This window comes from Populus euphratica, unplaced genomic scaffold, assembly GCF_000495115.2.
Source record: "Populus euphratica unplaced genomic scaffold, PopEup_1.0 scaffold107.1, whole genome shotgun sequence".
In the NCBI taxonomy this organism is placed as follows: domain Eukaryota; kingdom Viridiplantae; phylum Streptophyta; class Magnoliopsida; order Malpighiales; family Salicaceae; genus Populus; species Populus euphratica.
In genome coordinates this window covers 321819-348524 of record NW_011499994.1, presented here as the reverse complement: position 1 = coordinate 348524, position 26706 = coordinate 321819, and the positions used below count along the sequence as shown (strand labels likewise).

The 26706-nt window shown below is 31.7% G+C and overlaps 3 protein-coding genes across 4 annotated transcripts; 2 read left to right on the top strand and 1 right to left on the bottom strand.

The window, feature by feature from the left end:
* Positions 1-2987: 2987 nt before the first annotated feature.
* LOC105140537 (trihelix transcription factor GT-2-like) lies at positions 2988-5567 on the top strand. The gene is made up of 2 exons (XM_011047408.1): positions 2988-3494; positions 3903-5567. Exons 1-2 carry the CDS (start codon positions 3265-3267, stop codon positions 5179-5181), a joined length of 1509 nt encoding a protein of 502 aa, XP_011045710.1. The 5' UTR covers positions 2988-3264; the 3' UTR covers positions 5182-5567.
* Positions 5568-7623: 2056 nt separating this feature from the next.
* Positions 7624-8546, top strand: LOC105140536 (uncharacterized). The gene has a single exon (XM_011047407.1). It carries the CDS (start codon positions 7727-7729, stop codon positions 8318-8320), a length of 594 nt encoding a protein of 197 aa, XP_011045709.1. The 5' UTR covers positions 7624-7726; the 3' UTR covers positions 8321-8546.
* A 4737-nt stretch (positions 8547-13283) lies between these two features.
* On the bottom strand, positions 13284-18755 carry LOC105140535 (uncharacterized). Of its 2 annotated transcripts, none has more exons than XM_011047405.1 (7): positions 18399-18755; positions 16524-16553; positions 16177-16275; positions 15476-15587; positions 14422-14713; positions 14246-14300; positions 13284-13723 (listed from the first exon to the last, which is right to left on the bottom strand). In XM_011047405.1, exons 1-7 carry the CDS (start codon positions 18549-18551, stop codon positions 13655-13657), a joined length of 810 nt encoding a protein of 269 aa, XP_011045707.1. In that variant the 5' UTR covers positions 18552-18755; the 3' UTR covers positions 13284-13654. The 2 variants fall into 2 exon arrangements, with proteins under 2 accessions (XP_011045707.1, XP_011045708.1); XM_011047406.1 differs by having other exon boundaries at positions 18405-18754.
* Between the last annotated feature and the right edge of the window lie 7951 nt (positions 18756-26706).

Here is a 26706-nt window from a genome sequence, read left to right as displayed (position 1 = left end):
AAAGCCTCTTATGCTTTTGATAAAGGCAATAGGCGAAGACCTTTCCAATGCATGCAATGATGGAAAAGATAAGCTATTGCAGAAGCACTTAATTGAGGGGGTATGACCACTTATGATGAAAGGCAAAGATACCAAAAAGAGTTGATGTAGGTGAAACTATCAAGCAGAAAGGCGTAGAAGCTCCAAACATAGAAATTGAGATGGACGATTGCGAGGAGTGTGCCGCAACTCTCTTTTTCTACATGATCAATGACAGTGATCTCTTCCACAGTCCACGTGGTGGTAAAGAATTTTTGGAGCCACTTTGAAGCGTCCCAGCTGAAGGAGGATGCAACTGTCTATGAAAGGTGAAAACACCTTAAAAAGAAGGTGTGAGGGCTATGAGATGAGCTTAAGATCAGATCGTTATATGACAACATATGGAGACACCTTAAGAGAAGGTGCGAAGGCCATAATAGGAGCATCAATTACAAAATGCCCCAGAGCCGATGTGATGACTAGATATGAGTAGATAGATGGATAGCTAATGAAGTGGCTATGATGAGTATGGAAACAAATACCAGATTGATTTTCACTGATATTGCTCTCATGCTAAAGATTAATGAGCTAGAAGACATTTGCCTTGGATAATAAGTGGATGACTTGTAGAGCATTAAGACGCGACTGCTATATAGGAGCAGAGGGCATGTACAGGTTCTTAGAACAAGTTGACTTTTGTCAAGGTGGTGAACTCGGTAATGACATTATAATACTAAGAGTATGAAGACAGATATGAATCAACCTTTGATGGGCTGCCTCCATGGTTAAAGGTGGAGAGTTACCTAGACTCTTGAGACTAAGAGCGGGAGACTTATGGAGAAGTAAGGCATGGTTCCTAAGATGGAATAGAGGGCAGACGCAACTACTGGATGAGTAGAGTCTTGGAAAAGTGGTGAGCTCATGATCATATTGAGATACTCAGATAATGACTGTTGCACTTGAAAAAAGAAATTTTCGTTTGAGGGGGAGTTGCAAGCCTTGGTGTGAGGCTTGAAAAATCATTCTGGACCGAGCATGGTTGATACGCTCGAAGGGGAATGTTGTTCCAGAGACAAGCATTAACACTCTTCAGATATGATGTAAAAGACCATCTGGTTGAAGTGATCTTTTAGTGTAAGCAAGGGTGTGCTTTGGTGACTCTAGTAATTGAAAGGTTTGGCGAGTACCTGTAAACTTGGTCAAAGATGCTCTCGGAATGGTAAGCTTGGAAGAGCTGCAGGATACAAGCCTGTGCTAAAAAAAAAAAGAACAATTACCCATATAAATGTCAAAATAGGTGATTGTTAGGATATTGTCATTTTTAGGCAACACCTTTGCAGCCTACCCTAAGAAGTAGGGTTGCCATTATCAAAAATCTACAATGGTAGGTGTGTAGCCAAGTTGCACCAACCATTGACAAAATGGTGCAACTTATGTGCTGTCACCATTAATGCCATAAATCATGTCATGATTTGTGAATTTTATCTTGTTATTGATGCTTATAAATAGAGGCATTGTTTGAGACCAAAATGAGAAAGTGGTGAGTGTGTGTAAAAGAATAAAAGAGAAAGAGGGGCTGCCAAGGGCAGCGACCCTGCTGCCATTGCAACAAAGTGTGTGAGCTGGAGTTGAGTTTGAGTTGGTGCAATCCTCCTCCTCTATGTATTTGTTTTGTATTGTTTCTCTATTTCTAATAATATCGACTCTCTCATGAATGTAGGCCATTTATCGAACCACGTTAAATATTGTGTCAGTGTGCTAAACCTCCTATAAGCAAATATCAGTATATCACCGATTCAGATTCCCCAACAGTTATTACTTAAGATTTAAATTATAAAAAGAATTATAAAAAAGAATTTTTTTATAATAATTTAGATTATGTGAAGGACTGACTTAATATTTGATCAATTAAAAATTTAATTTTAATATATAAAAGTTTATAAAAAAAATCCCCTATACCTTTATCTATCTACAAAGCCCCCTTTTCCTATTTTATTTTTGTTTCTTTAATTTTTGAATTAATTTCTTTATTTTTCAATTGAATTGATTTTCATGACTTGTTATATAAGATTATCATAATTTTAAATAAATATTTTTTATTTAGTTTATTTATTCGAGGTTACCATAACCTCGAATAAATATCTTTTTATAATTTGATTAATATTTAATTTTATAAATGTTTATATATCTATTTATCTATATATATATATTATATTATTAAGTAAAAATATTTTTTTTATAACAATTATTAAACCTATTAAAATTTATATTTTAATTACAAGTTTAATATATTAAATTGTGAAATTTAAACTGATTCAATGTACAATTATCTCTATATTAAAACAAATGATAGCTTGATTTTTTTAAATTAAATTATATTATTTACTAGTTGTTTATGTTGTTTTTAAATCTATTAAATTAATTATATTATATTAAAATAATTTTTATATTAATTAATTTTAAATTTAAAACTTTTTAAAATTAACCTGCAGAATCAGACAAGACTGAAACGAATCCTAATTATTCCCTGTGCCATGAATATTATTCTTGATTTCAACCCACCATCAACGAAGCACAAGCCACCTAGTGTGTGTGTATATATATATATATATCTAATAATATTCATTGTTCCCGAGAAGAACCTAATTCAATTTAAAAGAAAAGAAAAGAAATTAAAAAAAACTCGCATAACGTGGTCGTAAACTAACCAATTTAGGAAGGAACCCAAATCTCAATGTGAATGAAGGCAAATGGTGGGGCTCATCTCTTAACCAAATTTAGCAATCAAAACCACCACAAACAGGGCTAAGCTTTTACTTTCCAATCTTACCCTTCCATTTACTTTCTTATAGCCTACTATTTTTGACCAAAAGTCAATCCCCAACCCCATCTCCCTTAACCCTAAGATAATTCCAAAATTGACATGTCAAAAGTATGAAGCTTGTGTATTTTTTGTTTTTTGGGCACCCCCCACTCTGATCACGCCTCACCAACTTTATCCCTCTATAAAAAAACAAAAACCCTAATTTCACCTTGCTTGTATTTCACACTGCCACTTGGAGAATTGTAGATTTGTAGCAGTAGTAGTGAGAGAGAAGCTAAAAACTTGAAAAGGGAATAAAATTCTAAAACCCCATTTTCATATTTCTTTTTTTGAAAAAAAGAAAAACCCAAAATTTAACCCAAACCCTACAAATTATTCACCCTTCTTATCTGAAGCTGTAACTTTTTTTCTCTCTCGGAACCATGGAAACTTCAACAACTTTCCCGGAAAATTCAAACGCCGCCACCGGTAACCGGGATAGTGAGGAAGGCGATGAAGAGATGAGAGTGAAAGCTGAAGAGGGTGACCAGCACTCAACAGGGAACAGGTGGCCAAAGCAAGAGACTTTAGCTTTGTTGAAGATAAGGTCTGACATGGATGTTGCATTTAAAGACTCTGGTCTTAAAGCTCCTCTATGGGAAGAGGTTTCAAAGTGAGTTCTGAGCTTTTTCTCGAGAAAGTTTGATAGAAAATGAAGAAAGTCTTGATCTTTATTATTTTGGATGTCATTTTCTGTTTGTTTGCTGAGAAAATGTTGGAGAAAAGCTTGTTTTTAGCAAATTCTTGCATGAATAATCAATTCTTGAGGCACCCCTGTGAGCAAAATTGTTAAATTACTGTTCTGCTCGGTCTACTCTGCTCATTTTGTGTAGTCCAAGTTGAGTAGCATTGGTTTTAGCGTATAGAGTCAAAAGGGATGGCTTTTTAACTCTAATTACTGCATGTTTTAAATTTTTTAGTTATTTAATCGTGCTGGATATTATTGATTAGTTTATTCAAAGTTTAAACAGTTAATGAGAACATGGAATTTGTTTTTTTCTATTGGAACTGTTGCTATCAGGAAATTGAATGAGCTTGGGTATAACAGAAGTGCTAAGAAATGCAAAGAGAAATTTGAGAATATTTACAAGTATCATAGAAGAACCAAGGAAGGCCGGTCCGGTAGGTCAAATGGCAAGACATATAGGTTTTTTGAACAATTACAAGCTTTAGATAACACTGAGGCATTACTGCCACCTCCATCGTCAGATAAAGTTCATACTTCTATGGCCGCAGCCTTGGTGAACCCAGTAAGCTTCATTCCAAATGCTGTTCCATGTTCTATCCAAAGCCCTGGTATGAATTTTGTCGACACCACCTCTACTTCAACTGCATCCGCTTCAAGTGAAGAAGCGGAAGGAACAAGAAAGAAGAAGCGGAAATTAACAGATTTTTTCGAGAGGTTGATGAAGGAAGTGATTGATAAGCAAGAGAATTTGCAAAATAAGTTTCTAGAAGCAATAGAGAAATGTGAGCAAGAAAGGATAGCTAGAGAAGAAGCATGGAAGATGCAAGAATTTGATAGGATTAAGAGAGAACAGGAGCTTTTAGTTCGAGAAAGAGCGATTGCAGATGCAAAAGATGCAGCTGTGCTTGCATTCTTACAGAAGTTCTCTGAGCAAGGTATCTCGGTGCAATTGCCTGACAATCCTATAGTTCCGATGAAATTTCCTGACAACCAAACAGTTCCAGTGCCATCATCTGCTCCAGTGCAATTGCCCAAGAACCAAGCAGTTCCAGTGGAGAATGTTGTGAAGACTCGTGAAAATAGCAGTATTGAGAGTTTTGTTAATATTAGCCCATCAAGATGGCCTAAAGAAGAAATTGAAGCTTTGATCGGGCTAAGAACTAAGCTTGAATTCCAGTATGAAGAAAATGGACCAAAAGGGCCACTGTGGGAGGAGATATCAGCTTCAATGAAAAAGCTTGGTTATGATAGGAGTGCAAAGAGATGCAAAGAGAAATGGGAGAATATGAACAAGTACTTCAAGAGGGTAAAGGAGAGCAATAAAAGAAGACCCGGGGATTCAAAAACTTGTCCTTATTTCCAACAGCTTGATGCTTTATACAGAGAGAAGAATAGGAGGGTTGATGGTTCAGGTTTTGATTTGAAGCCTGAAGAACTTTTAATGCATGTGATGGGTGGCCAAGGAGATCAACAACAGCCGGAATCTGCCACGACAGAAGACAGAGGAAGTGAAAATGTTGATCAGAATCAGGAAAACTACAGAGACAAGGAAGATGGGGAAGGCGAACGAATTGTAGCTAATGATCCTTCTTCAATAGAAATTATGGAGTGACTTTGACAAAATTATATTTCTTTTCCACAGTTAAACTTAGTGTGCCTCATTTTGAGATGTGGATGAAAGTCATTATGGAGTTCAATTCGTGGTTTCGTGAAACTCAATTCAGGGTTTCGAAGGCCTCATCACGAACCAAATGGGAAGGCATCTCATGGAAAGCGGCATCTTTGCATATGTATATGGTCATCGTTTGTTGAATAAACATGTCAAGAGAGAGAGGTTGGGATTAGAAGTAGGTTAATGTGTACTGATATAGTTTACACTTTACTTTTTAGCTGTTGAAAGTTCACACACATGTGTGTAAAGTGGGAAAATGTTTGTTTATTTTTGTATCAATCAATGTTTACATAAGCAATGCAGTGTAGCATCGCTTTTTGGGATAAGAAAGTGCAAATATTTTCGTTATTTTTGTGATGGAGGGACCAGATTCATGGAGCAGGTAAAGGGGATAAAACCATAGGAGAAGAAAATATGCAGACTGGCCTCGTAACTAAATCCTACATTTAAAGTGATTTGTTCACTTTTTGATAAGTGGCCATCATTATCACCCGTGCACAAGCTAATCTGTTGTGATCGACAAAAGGAGAACTTTTTGACATTTTACCATCCTTTTTCGCTTGTCTTGGCAGGCCTCCAATCCTGGAATTCGGAAGAAAAACGCTTTACACTTTAGTGTCTTACGTAAGCCATATGTGTATACCATTCTTGACTTTCGAAAGCTTCACTGCTGCATATTTGCTGCTGTGATGAAGCAGGTTAGGGAAAATGGACGGACCCCCTTTTCAATATGTAGATTTCCAGCCTTGTGGAAGACTGGTCATGAAGATAAGCATCGCTGATCTTTTAAATAGCAGTCGATTATCAAATATTGCGAAGATAGATTTATTTTTATATTTTTATCTGTATTTCCTTCAACCACACACTGATACCATGTTGAAAAACAAAGTCAAAAACCATCAACTTGATGATGTTAAAATCAAAGCTCAGAAGAAGAAGAATGATCAAGATTGAGATTTGAAACCCTCTGCTTAAGATCTAACCCAATAAAAAACTACAGTTAGACAGAAGAGGTCACATACATAACAACAAGAAAGTGAATTGTAATGGGAAAATATTTTAATTAGGATAAGACAACTATAACGATACATAATAAAGAATTCCAGGCCTGCCTTTCCCATGTGATTATGTGAATAATAACAGTTTTCTTGGGATTAGATCTCAGCATTTCAAAGATTACAAGCAGGCCATGGACTGAGCTTGATTTATGTCATAAAGGTGGGCAGTGCTCTGATAAATTACTATTTTTTTTAATTTTTTGGAGAAAATTTTAGCTTACTAAGATCAAATTCAGTCCTTGAATCCATGGACTATCAAGATTTCTTTATAATAATAATAATAATAATCAGTCAGCATGTTAACACTTACTTGAAACGAAAGCCTAAGCTCCAGTTCAAGATTTTATCGATTTGAGGAAATAAATAAGTACTTGAGCTGGAGAGGGTTAACAGTTTAAAAAATAGATTTCTTTTTTTAATGATTATGAATATTTGGAGACTAGTTTTTACACCTGAGATGATTAAAATGGAGACAGATACCTCTTAACTATCCAATCAAACCCTGATTTAAAAAACAAGAATTTACAAATAATAAATTGAAAGTTTCCAACTTCCCATCTATATAAATTATGAGTCTTTTAGAAGCTCAAAAGTCATTCTAAGAAAAAATATTTATCTCCAAATAAAAAATATTTTTTCAACCACATATGTTTTTAATTTTTAAATACTATTTGGTTTTTTTTTAATAAGACATATCATTTTATCAGTGGTCTTAATTCACTAATATAATCTTCTATAACCCCCCCCCCTCTCTCTCTCCATATATATATATATATTCAACCAAAATACAAGTTTTTTAATTTTCTAAAAAAATAGATGTTTATTTTTTATTAAATATGAATTAGTTTAACTTATACTTTTCAATAAGAAACATCATTTAATTAATTATATCAATTCATTGAATAAAATCTTATATAATTTCTCTATAAAAAAACATATTTACAGCCAAAATAAGTATTTTTTGAAACAACCTTTTAGAGTTTTTTCATGTTTAATTTTTAATAAATAAAAAATATTTTTTTATTATCTTTTTTAATAAGACACATGATTCCATTAATGATCTCAACTCATTGAATATAATCTTTTATAACATGTTCACGTATTTTTATGATCTGGTAATATATTCAAATTGAGAAAACCTTTTGTGGTTTTAAAAAAACTTATTTTAAATCATTATACGTAATCACTAAAAAATAATTTTGTAAAATTTAATTATTATTTTATCTGACATGCTTATATATAATATTAATTTGTTTTTATTTCAGAATTATATTTTGAAACTGTCAACTAGTCATTATGACCGTTGATGGGTTACAGGAACTACTTTCTCTTGAGATGAGAGCCACTATAAAAATACTGCAGGTTCACCTTTCTACGGTCCCCCGAAACCCTCCCCTGCCACATACAACAGGGAGTCTCTCTCTACAATGGCAGGCTATGAAACCCCCCACCAGAGCCACCACCACCAGCAACAAATCCCTAAAGAAACAGCTTTCCAAGCCATGAACACCATAATCCAGCTCCATTTTGAAAAAACCCTTGAAAAGAAAAGAGCTATAGACCTCCAAAAGAAAGAACTTCACAAACTCTTCCTTCTCTTCTTCATCTTTCTTTCTCTCATTTTCATGGCTGAAGCTCAACCTAATCGCCTTCAATGCCGCCATTGCTGGGCACCCATTACTCTTCTCTCTTTATCACACCTCATCTTCTATGTCTCAGTGGCTCAAACCCTTAGGTGCATCAATGGATTCAAGTACCAAAGGAGGTGTCACAAGCTCACTCTTGGTTTAGCTACTGAGAAGTTAAGGGAGTTGAAGACGAGATTAGCTAGTGGTAGTAGTGACCAGTATGGCCATGAGCTAGTTCTTGTTAGTGATGAGGGTGAACTTGAGATTCATTATCAAGAACCACCTGAGAGTTACTTTGGTAAGTTTAAGAGGAACTGGGCTTTGCATTTTGGGTTCTTGATCTTGATCTACAGCTTCATGGTATCTTCTTCCGTTGTTCTTCTTTGTTATTAGCTAGCTTTCCTGGTTTTGGAAAAGAGTTCTAGGTGCTTAGTTCAAGACCGGTTTCTGGTAGTCTTAGCTTAGTCTGAGGATGTTGTCCAAGAGATTAGCCTCAACTTTCAAGAATTTGATGTAAGAAAGAATTTGTCTCCATGTGTGAAAATGAAATTCTTGATTTCAATGTCAATCTGGATCTCCTCTTTATTTATAACAATCTAATAGTGTAAAATTCTGGGAATCTTATTGGTTTCATATTGATTAAAGGATTTCTCTTTTTTATGCAACGAAAAAAAAAACAAAAAAAACAAGAGAGTTCCAAGTGCCAAAGTCATTAAACCCGACTTTGGGTTAATAAAGTGATCAAAATGATGTTTTAATTTATTAAAATAAAAACTAAAAGTATTGTTGTTCTGAAAAGAAAAAAAAGAATATTTTGACCTGATTATCAAAGTGTGTAGAGTTTAATTAGTTAAACGCTCATTTGGTTTTCTTAAAACCTAATCCGAGCTGGATCTTGAATCAACTCGCTCAAACTACAATATTTACTGTGCTAACCTTGCAATTAATTAATTTATTGACATTCAAAGATACTAGGAGGTCGTTCCTGGGCTTTTTGACCACCTTCAGAGGTATTCTATGAATACTTTTTGCAACATTTTCTTACTCCCCTTTTGATGTGAAATCAAGAAGACGAAAGTCTGTAACTTTTTTCCTGGACTGCTGAACATCGTCAGAGAAAATGAATACAGTAAAATGTACGAAACTCATTAGTTTATCTATGAATATGCAGTTGTATTGATTTATTTCGATTTTGAAATTTGAATGGAAGAGGAAAACTACCCGTTCAAAATCAAGCGCAGTGAATTTGTTTTTGTTTTAAATTATTTTTTATATTTTTTTAATTGTTTTAACATGTTAATATTAAAAATAAATTTTTTAAAATAAAAAATATTATTTTAATATATTTTTAAATAAAAATATTGTGAATGTATAAAATCTCCATCAGTATCCTCAAATTTTAATTTATTTTTCCAACTACCAATACAAATTTCTATATAAAGTTGGTGAGGCACTGGAGAGTTGACAAAATCCTCATTCATGTCAGCCAGCAACTATCCTAAAAAAATCGGAGACGAGTCCTCCAGTTTCAACTATTCTTTTCTTTTGCTCTTATAATAATCCTCCAGTTATAATATTCTGCCTGGCTTAGATCTTGGTCTCGGCTAGATTAGTGAAAATAATTGGTTTTTCTTTTATATATATAAAAAAATCAAATGTTCTTCATGGGACAGGTTATAAAACAAAGTAATGTAGTGTTAAAATCACAATAATGTTCCAGATAATCCTCAACTAATATGTACACTTTCATGCATCAGCCCCTTATTAGTTTTTAAAGAAGAATTGAAGATTGTTATTTTTAAAATATAATCTTCAATTTTAAACCAAATCCAAATAAAATTGAATAATGTAGTGTTTTATTTTTCACAGTGACCCACTGCGGATTTGGTAAAGATGGAGTACTTTTACACTTCTACTAGATAATTACCAGCATTATGCTGCAGATTTTCAAAAAAATTTAGATCAAGTTTTTCTTGATGTAAATACAATATTTAGATGTTGTTAATGTATTTTTAACCGGGAAAAAAATACCCACACACATGAAGACTAACTTGATGTGATCTAATTAATTTAGTAGGTTCAAAAACAACTCGGATAATTAGTAAAAATATACTTTGGTTAAAAAATTAAGGTAATATCTTTTTTTAAATATTAAAACAGTAACATAATAGATCAGCTCAAATCAATTCAAGTTAATCTGTTAAATCTACTATCCAAGTTGCGAGACCCTAATAACCTTATAAAACTCAAATAAAAAATAATTATTAAATTGTATTATCAATTAACTTAATATTGAATAATGAAATTAAAAATAAAATTCAACTAAAAAAATCATTTGAGTCAACCTGAGTTAACATGTTATACCCAGGTCATGAGATGAGGATAAACTTATAGAAAATAAATTGAAACAAATTATAAAGCTCAATTCCAAATTAATCCAATATTAAGGAATGAAATTAAAAAAAATATACAAAAAACCACCTAAGTCACCGTGAATCAATCAACAAACCTGTGACCTGAGTCATGACCAAGATAACCTCATAGAACACAAATCAAAACAAATTATGAAGTTTAATCTCAATCAATCCAATATTGAATAATAAATTTAAAAACAAAATCACAAAAAAAGGAGTCAATCGGCCTCATCCTCGATTAGATCATAAGACTGTGATAACCATATAAAAAGCAAATAAAAATAAATATGAATTTCAATTATCAATCAACCTAGTATTGAAGGATTGAATTGAAGAAATAAATAAAAAAGAACAAAACAATTGACTCGAATATACCCAAGTTAAATTGTCAAACTCAGGTTAAGAGACCAGAATAACTTCATAGAAAGCAAATTAAAAAAATATAAAGTCAAATCCCCAATCAACCTAATGTTGAAGGATGAAATTAGAAAAAAATATTTAATTAAAAAAAGAAAAAAATAAGTTAACCTGGCAAACCAATAAAACTTACAATCTGAATCATGAGATGGTGATAATTCCATACAAATTAAATAAGAAAATAATTATAAAACTTAATTTTGAATCGACTTAATATCGAAGAATGAAGTTGAGAAAGAGATTAATTATAAAAATGATAAAAAAAAAAACCTGAGTCAATAGTTAACTCGTCATGAAATTAGAATGACTCTATGAAAAGAAAATCAAAATAAATTATGGTGTCAAATGCCCAAATACCTGATAAATCCAATGCTAGGAGGATGAAATAAATAAAAAGTTCTCAAAAATATCGAAGGCTTTTTCACTCTTTAAGGATCAAAGTGAAAAAGTTTTTAGTATTTCGCTATTTATTGTTATATTGAAGTGCCAAGGATTTTTAATATATAATAGATTGGTGGTCCAAGTGATGCCATTAGCCTGACTAAACTTTTTTTCAACCTAAAAAAACAAGTTCAAAAACAAATATATATATTTAAAGAAGTAGGAGAAATTTGATAATTGGGTTAAACCTTGATTATTTCATAATATGATAAAAATAAGGAAACAACAACAAATAAATTTATTAAAAATTGCTTGGGACAAAGCTAGGTTAATACGTGAAATTCATGACTTGACACACAAGATTGTGATAATTGTATTGAAGGACGATACTAGCAAAAATCAATTATAAAAAAAGGTCTGAAAAAATCTAAGCTAACTTGGTTCAATTTTTCAAACATATGACTTGAAAGGTTAACAAAATCCTAATCAATAAAATACTAAGGGATGAAACTAAAAAGAAAAGTTTGAATAAAAAAAATTAAAAACAAAACAAATAGTAATAAAAAATAAAGACTAAATTTAGCATAAAATAAAATGAACTAAAATATTGAAGGATGCAATTGAAAAAATAATTCAATTAAGAGTGATATAAAATATTAAGGGGCACAATTGCAAAAAATATTCAATTAAGAGAATAATATAAAATATTAAGAGATGTAATTGAAAATATAATTTAATTAAGAGAATAATTTTTTTAAAAAAATCAAAATTAAAAGAATAAGGGCAAATCTGAAAGTTGAAAAAAGCAAAGGATTATTAAATTAAAAGAAATTTTAAATTTTATGGATAATCTAAAATAAAACAAATACTAATAAAAAATATAAATCAAATATAAAAAATAAATAAATTGAAGAATTATTTTGAAATTATACAAGGGTTGGCTCTAGAATCAAGGAAGAGAAAAGAGCGAAGAACCCAACATATTTTTGCCACACACATTACCTAAAAATAATAATGAGAATTAAAATAATCTGGAGTTTGGTAATTAGATAACACGGTGTGTGTTATTCAAAGAATACGAGAGAACCCATGCTCACCCAGCATTTCTTGTTAAATAATATTTTATTAATGTCAAAATACTAAATTATACGTGATTAATCAATAGTTACAAAAAAAAAATGCTAAAAAGACCAAAAAAAATAAAAATCCCTATCCTTAAAACAAAAACAATTTTCATTTAAGGGCTTTGTGGTAATTTTACATTGCAAATAATAAGTAAAAGGCAAAATTTTACCACTGCCCGCCAGTGTATAATTTATTTGTTTATTTATTTATGTTGTCTCTAGGAGCATATTATTTATTTTATTGTTCAATATATGACAGAACACTATTATATATTTGCTTTCAAGGCTAATGGTGTTACGTTTATAGAGATAAATTGAAAGTGAGAGCCATTTCAGTCTATTTTAATGTTAATAAAATGAATCTTCAAGATTTTTTTCTAGGAAACATATCATCCACTAAACTATTAATTTTATCCGCATTATCCCAAATTTATATATTTCAACTACGGTCATAGTATACATATTGTGTCATGCAAGGTAGATCAGAGCACAAGCATGAAAGCCTACGCAGAACAATCTAGTTAACTTGAAATTGAGATCCTCAAGATTCATTGATGGTCCCTATAAAAATCCTTCAAGCTCAGCCAAATACTGGAGAAAGAAAGCTTTTTAAGAGGAGGGCTTGAAAAACTCAAGCTACCGTGACCTTTGCATGCTTGGATGGTTGAAAACGGTACTACAATACAATGATACTTGTATCCTCAATGACCAAGTTTTGCATGTGTTTAGCACTATACTTGGTTTGAAAATAGGACATGACTGAAACTCAAGCTCTACTGTCTTTAGTTCCCATTTACAGAGCATGTGATCCAGGGCAGGAGCAATTTTTGGGTAGAGCTGGCAAGCTTTCACGGATGCTTGTGTTTCACGCCTAAACATTTAAACTATTACAGTGCTCATTTCCGGGGGAAGTTGTTAATTATCTCCAAACCAAACCAGTTACAACTACTCTTGCTCAATAGTAGATAAATGAATAAATTTCCCACAGCTTTTTGAACTGCAGGAACTAGCAAGGGAAAATGATATGAAAAGAATTATTATGTGAGTTTCATTGTATGTTTAAGTAATTTTAAACAGTGTAATGTCAAATCTGGTCCAAGCAATCCAAACCCTTCCTCTCTCTCTCTCTCTCTCTTTTAATAATGGATTGAAGTAAAACCAAAACCCACCAGCATCCACTAATCTAATGCGATCGAAATCTCAAATTGAACCCTTCCTATTGAAAAAGGGTTAAGGAATTGATCAGTAGAGTGGAAAAAAGAGAGGATTTAGTGCCCATACTATTGTGAACAAAAAGTATAAATAAATGATATAGTACACCTCTTCTCCATCATTGCTGCTGAGAGACTAAAGAAACAGTATGGATTCCAGTAGCAGCCTGGTGCTTTAACTCAGGCGAGAGCTTCACATATTGATTTGTATGCGTCAACACAAAGTTTGAATTTCTCTTCAGCGAGTGCCTGCAAACATTCATGAAAAGAAGTGTGCTCAAGGGGATAAAACATAAGAAAAAAGAAACCAAAGTTTTAAGCTAACAAATACCAGTCATGGTTGAGCCAGATACACGTTTCAAGATGTTTCAAAAATTTGGTTCTCTGCAAACTGTTTTGCTAGGTTGATGATATATCATGTTTTTGTTTGATTACAGGCTAATTCAATAACTTCACAGAAGAACCCGAAAAAAAAAGAAATGAAAACAACTGAGCCTGGAGGCATTTAATGTTATTCTATTTTCAATTTGAGAAACTCGAACCTTTCTAATTTTTCTTTTAAAATAAAAAATAAAAAATAAAAACCCTAGCATTTCTAAACACACGACTTATAAATCAAAATAATAAATAAAGGTGTGCCTTGTAATCATCAGAAAGTGGGGCGATGAGGATATGATAACATATCCTGCTTCTAGATGGGCAATGATCCTGATTGATCAAGAAACGACAAGGTGTAACGAGGAACAAAAACTAAACATGAATTCAACTGACCAGTGAAGCATCTTGATGCTTATCAGGATGCCATTTTAAAGCTGAGAGGCGGAAACTGCAAACATTATTAAAAAGATATAAATGATCAATAATGGTGCAATGAAGAAAACTTGCTGAAAATCAAATATCGAAAGGATGCTTCCTTTTATGGTCAAGAAAAGCACAAAAGCACATACGCATTCTTCACATCTTCAATCCTTAGAGGTCCAGTTGGAGGCAGACCAAGTATTGTTCTGTCAGAATGTGATCCTACAGAATATGAAGTATTGTCATACTCTGTTTCACTAGTAGCATTCCATCCTTTGTATCTTTGATTCTTCCACTTCAGAGGCTCTCTCCACTCAAATCCAGATGGTTCACTTCTGAAAGACTTATTAGACCTCGTATACCGTTTGTTTTTGAATGTAGCTCGAGAAATTGTCTCGGGGTCACCAAAGTCATCTGAGAAACTCTCTCTTCTTAGCTTACCTGAACATTTGATGAAGTCAGCAGTCCAGTTTGTAAAATGCATATGCAGGAAGAAGCCATTATTCTGTGCGTAACTAACACATTGAACCTATAACAGCTCAGTTTCAACCATGATCTTCTCCATTGCCTGGTCTCACCTCAAGGACTAAATGAGAAACGTAACATGAATTTCTCAGTCTGTATTTTCCCATTTATACAAAAATATAAACTTTTGAATGCCCCTAATCATGGTAAATAGTCTAGGCTGCGCATACAGGTGAAGATCAAACTTTAGTATTAGATCTAATAAACTACAACAATATTCACAAATGCAGAATGCATCCAGGTAAGCTCAACCAAATCAAATTGTTTCATTACAGTCCATGAGAGCTGTGGATGGATGAATCATGAATCCTAAGATGATAAAATACCACCAAAGGTTTTAATGCAAACCTTAACTGACGTCATGAAAATTTGCAGCTTTTTAGTCATATTAAATTACAATATAAAACTCCTGTACGCTTGCTTCGGATAGTTCACCATGTAGGATGATTTGGGCATTTTGGTAAGTATTTTCTTCATTCTCCAATTTATTTGAAGCCAGTTAGAACTTCCATGTGGTAACATAAAAGGAATGGAAGAATGACAGCATTTGAGAAGTATTTGGGAGAACACTGCCCACTTTCCTTCTCATCCCTCTGTGACAAGCGTGGAAGTCACATTATACTATAGCTACAAATAATAAACAAAAGGAAAAAAGTAAAAGAATGAGAAATGGCTCACTTCTCATTCTGTCTTGGTGATATTTCTTAGCACGTTGAGCAGTAGCCTTCAATTTCTTTTTTCTGGAACCAACTGATGGCTCTGCATCAAATGACTGTATAGGTTCTATATGCTGGATAAAAATGCAAATCAGTGAGTGTATCCCTTCCAAAATAAGTAAATTGAAACCTTCGACCAGCAAAATAGAGAACAAAATGTGAATTAAAGGATGAAATATATGCCCCCATCTCAATGAAAATGCATATGCTTTAAAACTAAATGAACAGGGAACATTTCACGGCTTTTGTTTCTAGTCAAGAATAACAGAGAATCAGATCCATGATTTGGCTTGTCATTCCAACAAAACATACCGATATGATAATGCCACCCCTTAATTAACTGACTAGGTGAATTTGAGTTAGATTTAGATGTGAAACTAGAAAAGCAGGTCCATAGCAGGGAGGCGTTGATCATATCCATTCACTTGTTGTCAAATTGTCAAGTAAGATCCTTTCAGCAAATCCATAAACTGGATGCAATATACAGTCAGACCAAAGACTTCTTAGAACAATCTAGGCTAACTGTGGAAACTAAGTTATAGAGATTGATTGAATGTATGTTTATAGAGTTTTTAACTAAGATACTGCATAAGACATAAATGCAATAATGCAGTTTGCACTGATGAGTTGTATTAATTCAGTAAAAGCAACAAATTTTTTTACCTGATATGAACTTCTAGAAACTCCACTATTGTACAGAAGGCCTTGCAATGCTCTCTTTGCAGCAGAGGGTTTTTGGCGTATTGAATATCTTATGTAAGCCTGAGGTTATATTTGCATGTCACAAACTTTATTTTTCAAAAAGAGCAGTAAATGTATAAACAATAAACTGATGGAAGATGGGAAGTGCATAAAAAGTAAAAAGAAAATCTTGTTAAGATAGGAGACAATGGAAAGGTTTTATGACCTTCAAAATTTATGTAAAATGTAAACTTTCAATATCTAGATATTTTTGTTGGGAAATAAAAGGTAACATATGTTGTTGACCAGATGTGGCAGACAAGTTTCACCTTAGATGGTTGTTGAGATCCTCTTTCATCCTGGCCAAGCAAAAATGTCAGTCTTTCTCATCAGCAAACATTAGTATCCAGAAAGCTGTAAGAAAATAAACAATAGGATATAAAAAAAAAAAAATTGACAAAACAATGATGAATCTCTAACTTACATCTAATAAAGAAATTAAATACAAAGAGAAATAGTACACCATAAACTAATCATCTCTCTGTTTCATAAGGCCCAGTATGTTCACAAAACTAGAAAAGGAACATTCTGATTTAAAACGGTTTCTTATACAAAATATTTGTCTTGTCCAGCTGATGCTCCCTAACTAGAGAACCCGAAATATACTTCTAGCAGCTTATTAGAGGCATGGGCAACTCTCATTACTTCCATGGGGAAAAATAAGAACACACTATGTCTCTTTCATGGGGATCAACATATCTCTCGAAACAGTAAGCTAAAGTATGCATGATGAAAGACTTGCTCTATAGAAATATGTGCAACAAGGGGGAGTTGTAGGCAACAGTTTTTGGCTGGAGAACAGAATTGTCAACATCTCACCAGAATCCATCGGAATTCTGGAAATTTCATTCAAGTCTAGAGTAGCTGAAGAGTTGAAGATTTATTTTTTGAGTTCAAGTTAGCACTGCTAGAAATTGTTCCACCTTAGATATAATCAGCTCAAAGAAAATTCTGTACTGCTAGAAATTTTCCACTAAATCAAATACAACTCAAGGAAAACCTTTCCTTTCCAAATTTCAACTCAAGGTCATAAGTCATATACGATTCATTTTATTGAATTGCCAAACTTCACGTTTTCTCCCCACCCAATGATGTGTGGTTCAGACTTCAGGGGCTATTATACAAGAGCAAATCTAACCTCTCATGCATCACTTTTCTTAGAAAATAATCTAACCTCATCCAATCAGTAAACTATCTAGTACTCTCTGGTACTATATGTTAGTTTTAGAAAAACAACTTTCCTCACAGCCAGTTAAAAAAATTAAAGCTTGCTTATGGTTGTTGCAGTTGCTCGTTCCAAACTCTGCAAACATCCCTCGGTTGCTTTATTTGAAAAATGTTTTCTGGTTCTTTTGGTGCTAAATCGGAAAAAGGTAACTCGGAGAAGGAAAAAAGACATCTCTGTTGCACTTAATAATTCTTTCAGAGCATCAAGTGTTGCCTCCATCTGCAATTAGCCAAAGCATCAAATGGGGGTCCTTTCAACCAAAAAGAAAAAACAAAACAGCCACAGATCATGGCTACTATGGCTTAACACTAACAAGACACTCCAAGTCTGTTGCGCTTGATAATTCTTTTACAATATCGGTACAGGTTCAAGAAGCTTAATCCCCTGAAACCCTCCTTACTATTAATCCCTTCACTACCAGTGAATGCCATACCTTGAAGGAGCTTCATCTCTTTTTTATTCCTCCTCAATCTCAGACTCTAACTTTCCTCTCATTTCACCTCTTTAAATCCAAATAAAAAGAGCAACACTTCATAGAATGGGACATAGAACAAGACCACTTAAATCACAGTGACCTTTCTGCAGTCCCATAGCTCCCAAATTCCAACATTCAAAACATTGGTTCACAATACAACAAAGATGGGTTCCAATCCGATACAAATAGGTGTCTATCAGTAGAATTCAGCTAAACCATTATGACTTGTGAGTAAAAAGCAACAAGCTAAACATAAAGTCTCAATCTTGAATTTCAGAAAGGACACAAAAACTAACACTATGTAGCTAGCTCATCATTCACCATCATCACAGCTACCCTTTAATTGGATCACAAAAACACACAAAACATTCCCGCCATTCATTGAAAAATCTAAACTTTTATCACATAGAAGCAAAGCAGCAAAAAAGAAAAGAAATTTACATTCACACCGTCCCGTTTGCTCTTCCGTTTATCACATGTAATAGGTGTAGAATGAATTGAAGCAAAATGGGTCTTTGTAGTTATTGATTGTGATAAAGCTGGTACCAATGAATTCTTGAATATCAACACGTTTCTCCATCTGGGTATTTGCATAATTAAAGAAAAATAGCCAACTCTTTGACCGATAACAAGAATTCAATACTTTCCTAAATCTTATTGGTAGCTTTGTTGAGCAGAGGAAAGTGCTGCTCTTTTGGCACGGAGAATGAATCCCGAGAGAGAGAAAGAGTTTGTGGCCAGTGACGAACGAGGGAAGTGAGGGGCTTCTTTTCCTGTGTGTGTAGTTTAGGGTTAAGGTGTTCTTACCACAGTTAAATTAAACTTGGACCGGCTCGGTATGTTAGCAGACAGGTTGACCCGATCAATCCTAGATTAAAAAAAAAACATAAATTAATTCAGAGCTACACAATTAAAGAAATAAGTGGAGATACATACTACATTGTCTCAAATAGAAAAATAAAAATAATTTTTTTAATTAATAAAAACAGAGAAATAATATAAAAAATAAGAGTAAAAACACTTGATTAAAGGTTTGTATAAGTACATGCATTAAGTTTTTCATTATCCTGGGTATTCTCAAATCTACTTTCATATCATTTTGTTATATAGTTTCAGACAAACAATTTATATCTTAATTAATATATTTTCAAAACATTTAATTGGAGGTTAATTAATATATTTTTTTCTTACCTTGAGTATTTTAAATCTATTTTCTATGTATATTTACTAGGTTTCGGACATATAATTAACATGGTAATTGATAAATTACAAAAAATTTCATTTCAACAAACTTATATTACAATTTTTTTTGTTTAAGAGATGCATACGGGAACAAAAAAAAAATTATATATTTCTAAAAACAAGAAATATAGAAAAAACACTACACATCTATAGTTACCTCTATAAGGTTTTTGCATGAAGGTTTAGGGCTACATCAGGCACTAACATAAAATAATAATAATAATAATAAAATCATGCACTGGGTTTAAAATGTTCAGTCCCCGCAATATTGCTAATGATTATGGTTATTTTTTAAATAATATTTTATATTAAAATATATATTAATAATATTTTATTTTTAAAAAATTATTTTTAATATTAACATATCAAAATAATTTGAAATACTAAAAATATATTAATTTAAAATAAATCAAAAAATATAATTTTTAAAAAATGTTTTTAAATCATAAAAACAAAAACAATAATAATTACAGTATAAATTCCAGCAGACAATGCTCTTGAAGGATTTGGTGTAGCCCTATAACTTTTCATTGGGCACAACTAGCTCAACAATGGAGTCCTTTCCCCTAAATAAATGTTGTTTCATGTTAACAGACCCAGAAGAAAGTAGTGGTGGAAATGATAAGGAGGGAGGCAACAAGGCCTGGCCATATGAAATCATCATAGCTCAATCTTTATCAAATTACTATACGACTTAATTTAGTTCCTTAATTCACAATTTCAATACAAAAACACCTCCTTTTTTTCTCAGCAATTAATTAGGTAATTTCACATTCATTGCATGTGTTCATAAAGGTTAAATATTAATTTGTAGGAACACCTTTGCATTACATTTATGACCCACCTTATATTAAATTCGGTCCAATTCGTATTTTACATTAAAGTTTTTGTGATTTATATTATCATAATTTTATAAGATTAAGTGGACATTGTTTTTAATTACCCTACACCTTTACATTGCCGAGGAGAAATGCGTGCATCATTACTTGGTATACATCTAAGTAATGAAATGGATGAAACCTAGCTGGAACTAATTGATGAAACGGGTTAAATGTTAAATTTAATTAAATATAAGAGGATTGCTGGTGTTAATCAGAATACAATAAATGCATGTATGTGCACAAGGAAAAAAGAAAATGGTTTTGGGAATCAATTATAGAATTTAGACTCTGGAAAAGATACAAACAAAATATCGAGGCGGTTTTTCTATGTCAAGATTAAAAATCTCTTAGTTTTCATTTTGTTTAAACTTTAAACCAGGGTAAATATTTTTTTTTAAAATAACTAACTAATTAAATTGAGAAAAAAAATTAATACAAAAAACCAAACTAAAAAAACCAAACTAAAAAAACCAAATAGATTGATTAGAAAATTAAAAAAATTGGCCTAGTTTGGTTTTGATTTCAAAATTATGAAACCAATTAAATTAAATCGAATTAAAATGATTTAACCAAAATAAAACTTTACTATAAAAAGAAAACAAGTATAAAACCGATTGAATCAAATCAAACCAAAATGATTCAACCTAAATAAAACTCTACTATAAAAAGAAAACAAGTATAAAAACTTGTCTTCTCCCCATACACAAACCTTAACTCCCAAATCATTCAAAGACGCTCCTTTTATGATCTGCCTCCACTAATACATCTTCTTCACTGCAAATTAGCCAAACTAACTTTCATTATAGGATAACAACTTCTCTTTTCTCCTCTTATGCGCAAAAAGCTAACTCCTATATAGTTCAAATATAAAGTCAACTAGACATTAATTGGTGCTTTCTAAGTCAATAAGCACCAATTCAGTGCTACTTGCAGCACCAATTTAGTTAATGCCTTATGTCTTTTACAAGACAAAGACAAGGATATTTGCCTATAAATAAACAATACATCCAAACTTTAAGATGCACCATAAGAGAAAAGTAAGAGAAAGTACAAAGGAAAGTGATCCCACAAAGTTGTAAGGAATCTGTGAGAGAGTAAGTGAGGTATTTTCTCCTATTAATAGAGAGATTCTCAATTGTTCTCCTATTAGTAAAGAGAGGTTGTAATTCCCACATTAATTAGTAAAATTCTTTTATACTTGCCCGTGGACGTAGCCAAATTTAGGTAAACCACATAAATTATTGTGTGTCTCATTTCTCATTTTATTATGTCCCCTACCTTTTGTCTTGTTGAGTTTACATGCTAGTATCTTAATAGTGGTATTAGAGCTTTTGGGTTGGTGTTGTTAACACATAAAAGCTATTTGTGCATATGGTTAATATTCATGTCTACGACATTATTCACCTATACGACACTATTTATCCATATGGTACTATTCACATACATTACTAATGGCATATAAAAAAAGTCAATATGGTGATTAAATACAACATAGAAAGTTCTGTCTAAGGAGACTGAGCTTTAAGCAGGACTGTTTATGACCCCTTCAATATTTCATGGGAACTTACTCAGTTAAGTATTATTCACACGATATTATTTTTGTATATGTTACAAATTATTGAAACGGTGATGGCTGAATAAATCACGGTGAATAAAATAACAACAAAGTAGGAGATTAAGAGTATAGTTATCAAACCTGGCCTAGGGGTTGACCTAACTAAGGGATCGAGTCTCGAGTTTCATGAGTAAATCTGTGTCAACTCGGGTTAACCTGGATTAATAAGTAAAAATAATTTTTTTTTTAAGTTTTAATATTTCATATGAAAAAATTAAGAAAAAATATATGTAAATATAGTTTATATATGTTGTAAATAATAAAGTTTTAAAAAATATTTTAAAAGTTTTTTATCCCACATTGAAAAGATACTATTTTATGCTTTTAAGTTGAAGTATTTAACTTTTTTCTTGTGGACATAATATATATCCTACATTGAAAAGATATTATGGTATCCTTTTAAGTTAAAGTATTTAAACTAAATTTTTTTTTTATCTGACATCGAAAAAACATAATTTTTTTCTGGTGAACATAGAGTATATATACGAAAAAGTTTCAAATCCCATATTGAAAAAACAACTTTTTTCTTGATAACATATAATATATATGCTAAAGGGTTTCAAATCCCACATTGAAAAGACATAACTTTTTTTTCTTATGAACATAGAGTATATATACAAAAGGGTTTCAAATCTCACATTAAAAAAATAAATTTTATCTTGGAAAATAGAGTACATATATTAAAAGGTTTCAAATTTCACATTGAAAAAATTAAACACTTTTCTAATATTTATAAAGTGAACTTTAAAAAGTATTAATAACCAACTAAAAAAATATAAAAAAGAGTGTATAGGAGAAAAACTACATTTGAAAACCAAAAAAAATGCATCAGGTCTCGCCCGGGTCATGGGTCGACCTGTTAGGTCGACCGGATCATTGCACCATCCGGTCTTTTGACAAACCCAGACCAGTCCAGCCACCTAGTCGACTGGGTCCCGAGTCAACTCGTTGGGCTGGTTTGGGTTTAATAACTATAATTGAGAGGTTCAAATGAAGCAATTTCTCACTGTGAAAAATGAGAATCAAGGCAATTTTAAGGAAATACACTAATGATTCAAAATGGAATGAGATAGATAAAAATGTTATTACTAACATACATTTAGGATTAACAAATGAAGTATTATTAAGTGTAGTGGAGAAGAAAACAACTAAGGAGATATGAGATATTCTGACAAAGCTGTATGAGTCTAAGTCTTTGCACAATAAGATTTTCTTAAAATGAAGACTTTATACCTTTCAAATGATAGAAACCATGTTTTAACTGACTACATCAACACAATAAGAACTTTATTTTCACAACCCACTATGTTGGGTCAACAAATAAAGAAAAATAAATGTGCAAAGCTTTTACTTAAAAGTCTGTCTAATTTATATAGTTAGCTCATTATCAACTTGATAAATAATATCCTTTCAGACTATTTAGTTTTCAATGATATTGCAGCCATAATCTTGAAAGAAGAAAATAGGCTCACAAACAAAGAAGACAAAAATAGTTCAAACCAAGTAAAGACATTGTTGATGTCAAGAGGAATATCAACGGAGCATAGCTCTAATGGAAGTCAAATGCAAAAAAGGTCCAAATTAAAAAATAAAAAGATTGTTAAATGCTATAATTATGGCAGAAAAAAGCACTTCAAAAGGAATTATTGGTTTAAAAAAGGTATAGAGAACACTGCAAAGTTATCAAAATTTTAAGGATGTGTTGCAAGCACCGTAAAAGATGAGGAGGTATTATATAATGAAGTAGCGACAATCTCTATAAATAGAAAGAAAACTTATTGAGGTTTGGTTAAAGGATTCAAGAGCAACATAACATATGACTCTTCATTGAGATTGATTCTATACATATGAACCATCTCTGAAGGCTCAATATTTATGGGTAAAGATCACTGATGATGTAAAATAGAATGAGATGGATGACAATGTTATTACTAACATACATTTAGCATTAGCTGATGAAGTATTATTAAGTATAGTAAAGAAGAAAACAATAAAAAGATATGAATTACTATGATAAAGTTGTACGAGTCAAAGTCTCTGCACAATAAAATTTTCTTAAAGTAGAGATTTTATACCTTTCAAAGGGTAGAAACAACGTTGGTAACTGACTACGTTAACACAATAAGAACTCTATTTTCACATCCCACTATATTAGGTCAACAAATAGAGAAAAATGAATATGCAAAGCTTCCACTTTAAAGTCTTCTAATTTGTATGATCAACTCATTATCAAATTGACCAATAATATCCTCTCAGATTATTTAGTCTTCAATGATATTGCAGTTGTAATCTTAGAAAAAGAGATTTTATACCTTTCAAACGGTAGAAACCACGTTGGTAATTGACTACATCAACACAATAAGAACTTTATTTTCACATCCCACTATATTGGGTCAACAAATAGAGAAAAATGAATATGCAAAGCTTTTACTTTAAAGTCTTCTAATTTGTATGATTAACTCATTATCAAATTGACCAATAATATCCTCTCAGATTATTTAGTCTTCAATGATGTTGCAGCTGTAATCTTAGAAGAAGAAAATAAGTAAAAAAACAAAGAAGACAAAAATAGTTCAAACTAAGTAAAGGCATTGTTAATATAAAGAGGAAGATCAATATAATGTGTCTCTAGTGAGAGTTAAATGCAAGGGAGGTCCAAATCAATAAATAAAATTGTGAAATGATACAATTATAGAGAAAAGGGCACTCCAAAAGGGATTATTGGTTTAAAAGGGGTATAGAAAACACTGCAAAGTTATTAAAACCTTAAGGATGTATTGTAAGCACCTTAAAAAATAAGAAAGTTTTATATAATGAAGTAGCAAGAATCTTTATAAATAGAAAAGAGCTCACTGAGGTTTAATTAATAGATTCAACAGCAACATAACATATGACTTATTGAGGTTGGTTCCATATATATGAACCATCTCTGAAGGTTTAGTGTTCATGGGTAATGATTAGGCTTTAAAGATTGTTGATATTAATACCATCAAATTGAAGATATATGATGCGTCAATTCATACTATTTTAAAAGTATGACATGTGAAAGGCTTAAAGAAGAATCTTTTGTTTGTAGAATAGTTTGATAGTCTTCGTTGTAAAATTCAAACAAATAATGGAATTGTGAAAATTATCAAAGGAGCGATGGTGATTTTAAATACAAGAAAAATAGTTGCAAACTTAGTTGTATTAATAAGATACGCACATTTTAAGACAGGGATGTCAATTGCATTAGCTAATCCAGCAAAAGAGAAAACAATGATGTGGCATAAAAAACTAGGCCACATGTTAGAAAAAGGTTTGGAAATTCTCTCTAATTATAAGTTACTCTTTGGGCTTACAAGTGTTACTCTACCCTTTTATGAGCACTGTGTTAGAAGTAAACAACATGGGTTGAAGTTTGACACATCAATAACTAAGAGCAAATGCATCTTAGACTTGATTCACTCTGATATTTCTTAAGCAATGGTTATATCATTAGGAGTAGCAAGATACCTTGTATCATTTATAGATGACTTCTCCAGAAAATAGTAAGTGTATCCAATTAGAAGGAAGACAAATGTGCTCATAGTCTTTGAAACTTTCAAAGCGCGGGTAGAACTTGAATTTGAAAAAAGAATCAAGTGTTTGATGACTGATAATATAGAAGAATATACTAATGATGAATTTGATAACTTATGTCAATATGAAGGTATTAAAAGGTAGTTCATAACAACATACACTCCATAACAAAATAGAGTGGTAAAACGAATGAATAAAACTTTATTAGAAAGAACAAGAGCAACATTGAAGGCTACGGGTTTAAGAAAGCCATTATGGGCAAAAGTAGTCAAAATCACTTATTATGTGATAAATCAATCTTCATCATTTGTGATTGTGCATCAAAAGCATTATTAAGTCTCTTATTTTACATTTGTATTCATTGTTTTTATTTGAATTTTTTATAATAATTAATGTGCTTTTTAGTAATAAAGTTTCTTTTAATGTTTCGATAGGTTTTTAGAGCTTAAATGGATATTTCAAAAAAATTAACATTGGAATTCGAAACAAAGAATTGAAGAGAAATTTAGTTGAAGTTTGAAGGAAATCTTGGTTTAAATAATCGCTTCAAATTTTCTCCAAAGATCAACTCTATTCCAATCTTGAAAAAGATTATCATATCATCTATTTCAAGCCTAAACTTACCTTATATTGTGTGCAAACTTCAACCATCAGACACTCAAGGTTTCAATGTCAATCTATTAGGTATATTTTTATCCTTATATAATGCTTAAATTCAGCCCCAAATTATCCTTCAAATCAACCCAAGCACAATCCATGATCTTATATGTCCACACAACAAATAACAATTGATTTATTTTGGGTAATTTATTGATCCAAGAGAGTAAGCACATAGATGAAAAGCTGGAGGGGATATTATTACATTATTTTGGGTCAAAAAAAAGAAAGAAGCAACTCATAAAGGAGGAAGAAAAATGTGCATCAAAATAGTTTTCAAGTTAGCCTGATTTGATTTTCCAGAATACCTTTCAGTGTTTTGCTTATAAATTTTAACTCAGGTATCCAAATAAGCTATTATTTAATGATCTGGAAAGCTGACAAAATTTTCTATAATATGTCTCTAATATCCATCTCCATAAAAAGCTTCTAAAGGGGTCGAAATTGCTGTTTAAAGTTAGCATCATATTTGTGTTTGAATTTTTACTGAAATTGTGTTGTGTTCTTCTTTATAGACTTTAGTTTTTTAGTTTGTAAAACTTACCATTTCAGTTTAATTCAAGTTATTTCATGTTTATTAAAGTGTTCTTATATATAATCATGGTTAGCTAATTTCTTTCTTGGATCCAAATCAAGGATGATGGTAGTTGAAGTGAGCTTTTTAAGATATGAATGAATCTTAATATTTATCTTTTCATTTTTTTTTATGAATTTTTTATTATTGCAAAGAAATTTTAGAAATCATCTTGGTAATGTTATAATCTTGAATTTTTATGCACAAACTTTAGTTTTG

Bases quoted from the DNA above. Each gene is read 5' to 3' on its own strand.
- LOC105140537 (XM_011047408.1), top strand. From the start codon at position 3,265: ATGGAAACTTCAACAACTTTCCCGGAAAATTCAAACGCCGCCACCGGT. The intron at 3,495-3,902 runs GTGAGTTCTGAG...TGTTGCTATCAG, and splicing joins CTATGGGAAGAGGTTTCAAA to GAAATTGAATGAGCTTGGGT.
- LOC105140536 (XM_011047407.1), top strand. From the start codon at position 7,727: ATGGCAGGCTATGAAACCCCCCACCAGAGCCACCACCACCAGCAACAA.
- LOC105140535 (XM_011047405.1), bottom strand. From the start codon at position 18,551: ATGCAAATACCCAGATGGAGAAACGTGTTGATATTCAAGAATTCATTG. The intron at 16,554-18,398 runs GTAAATTTCTTT...TTGCTTGGCCAG, and splicing joins GCAAACGGGACGGTGTGAAT to GATGAAAGAGGATCTCAACA. The intron at 14,301-14,421 runs GTATGTGCTTTT...TAATGTTTGCAG, and splicing joins ATTGAAGATGTGAAGAATGC to TTTCCGCCTCTCAGCTTTAA.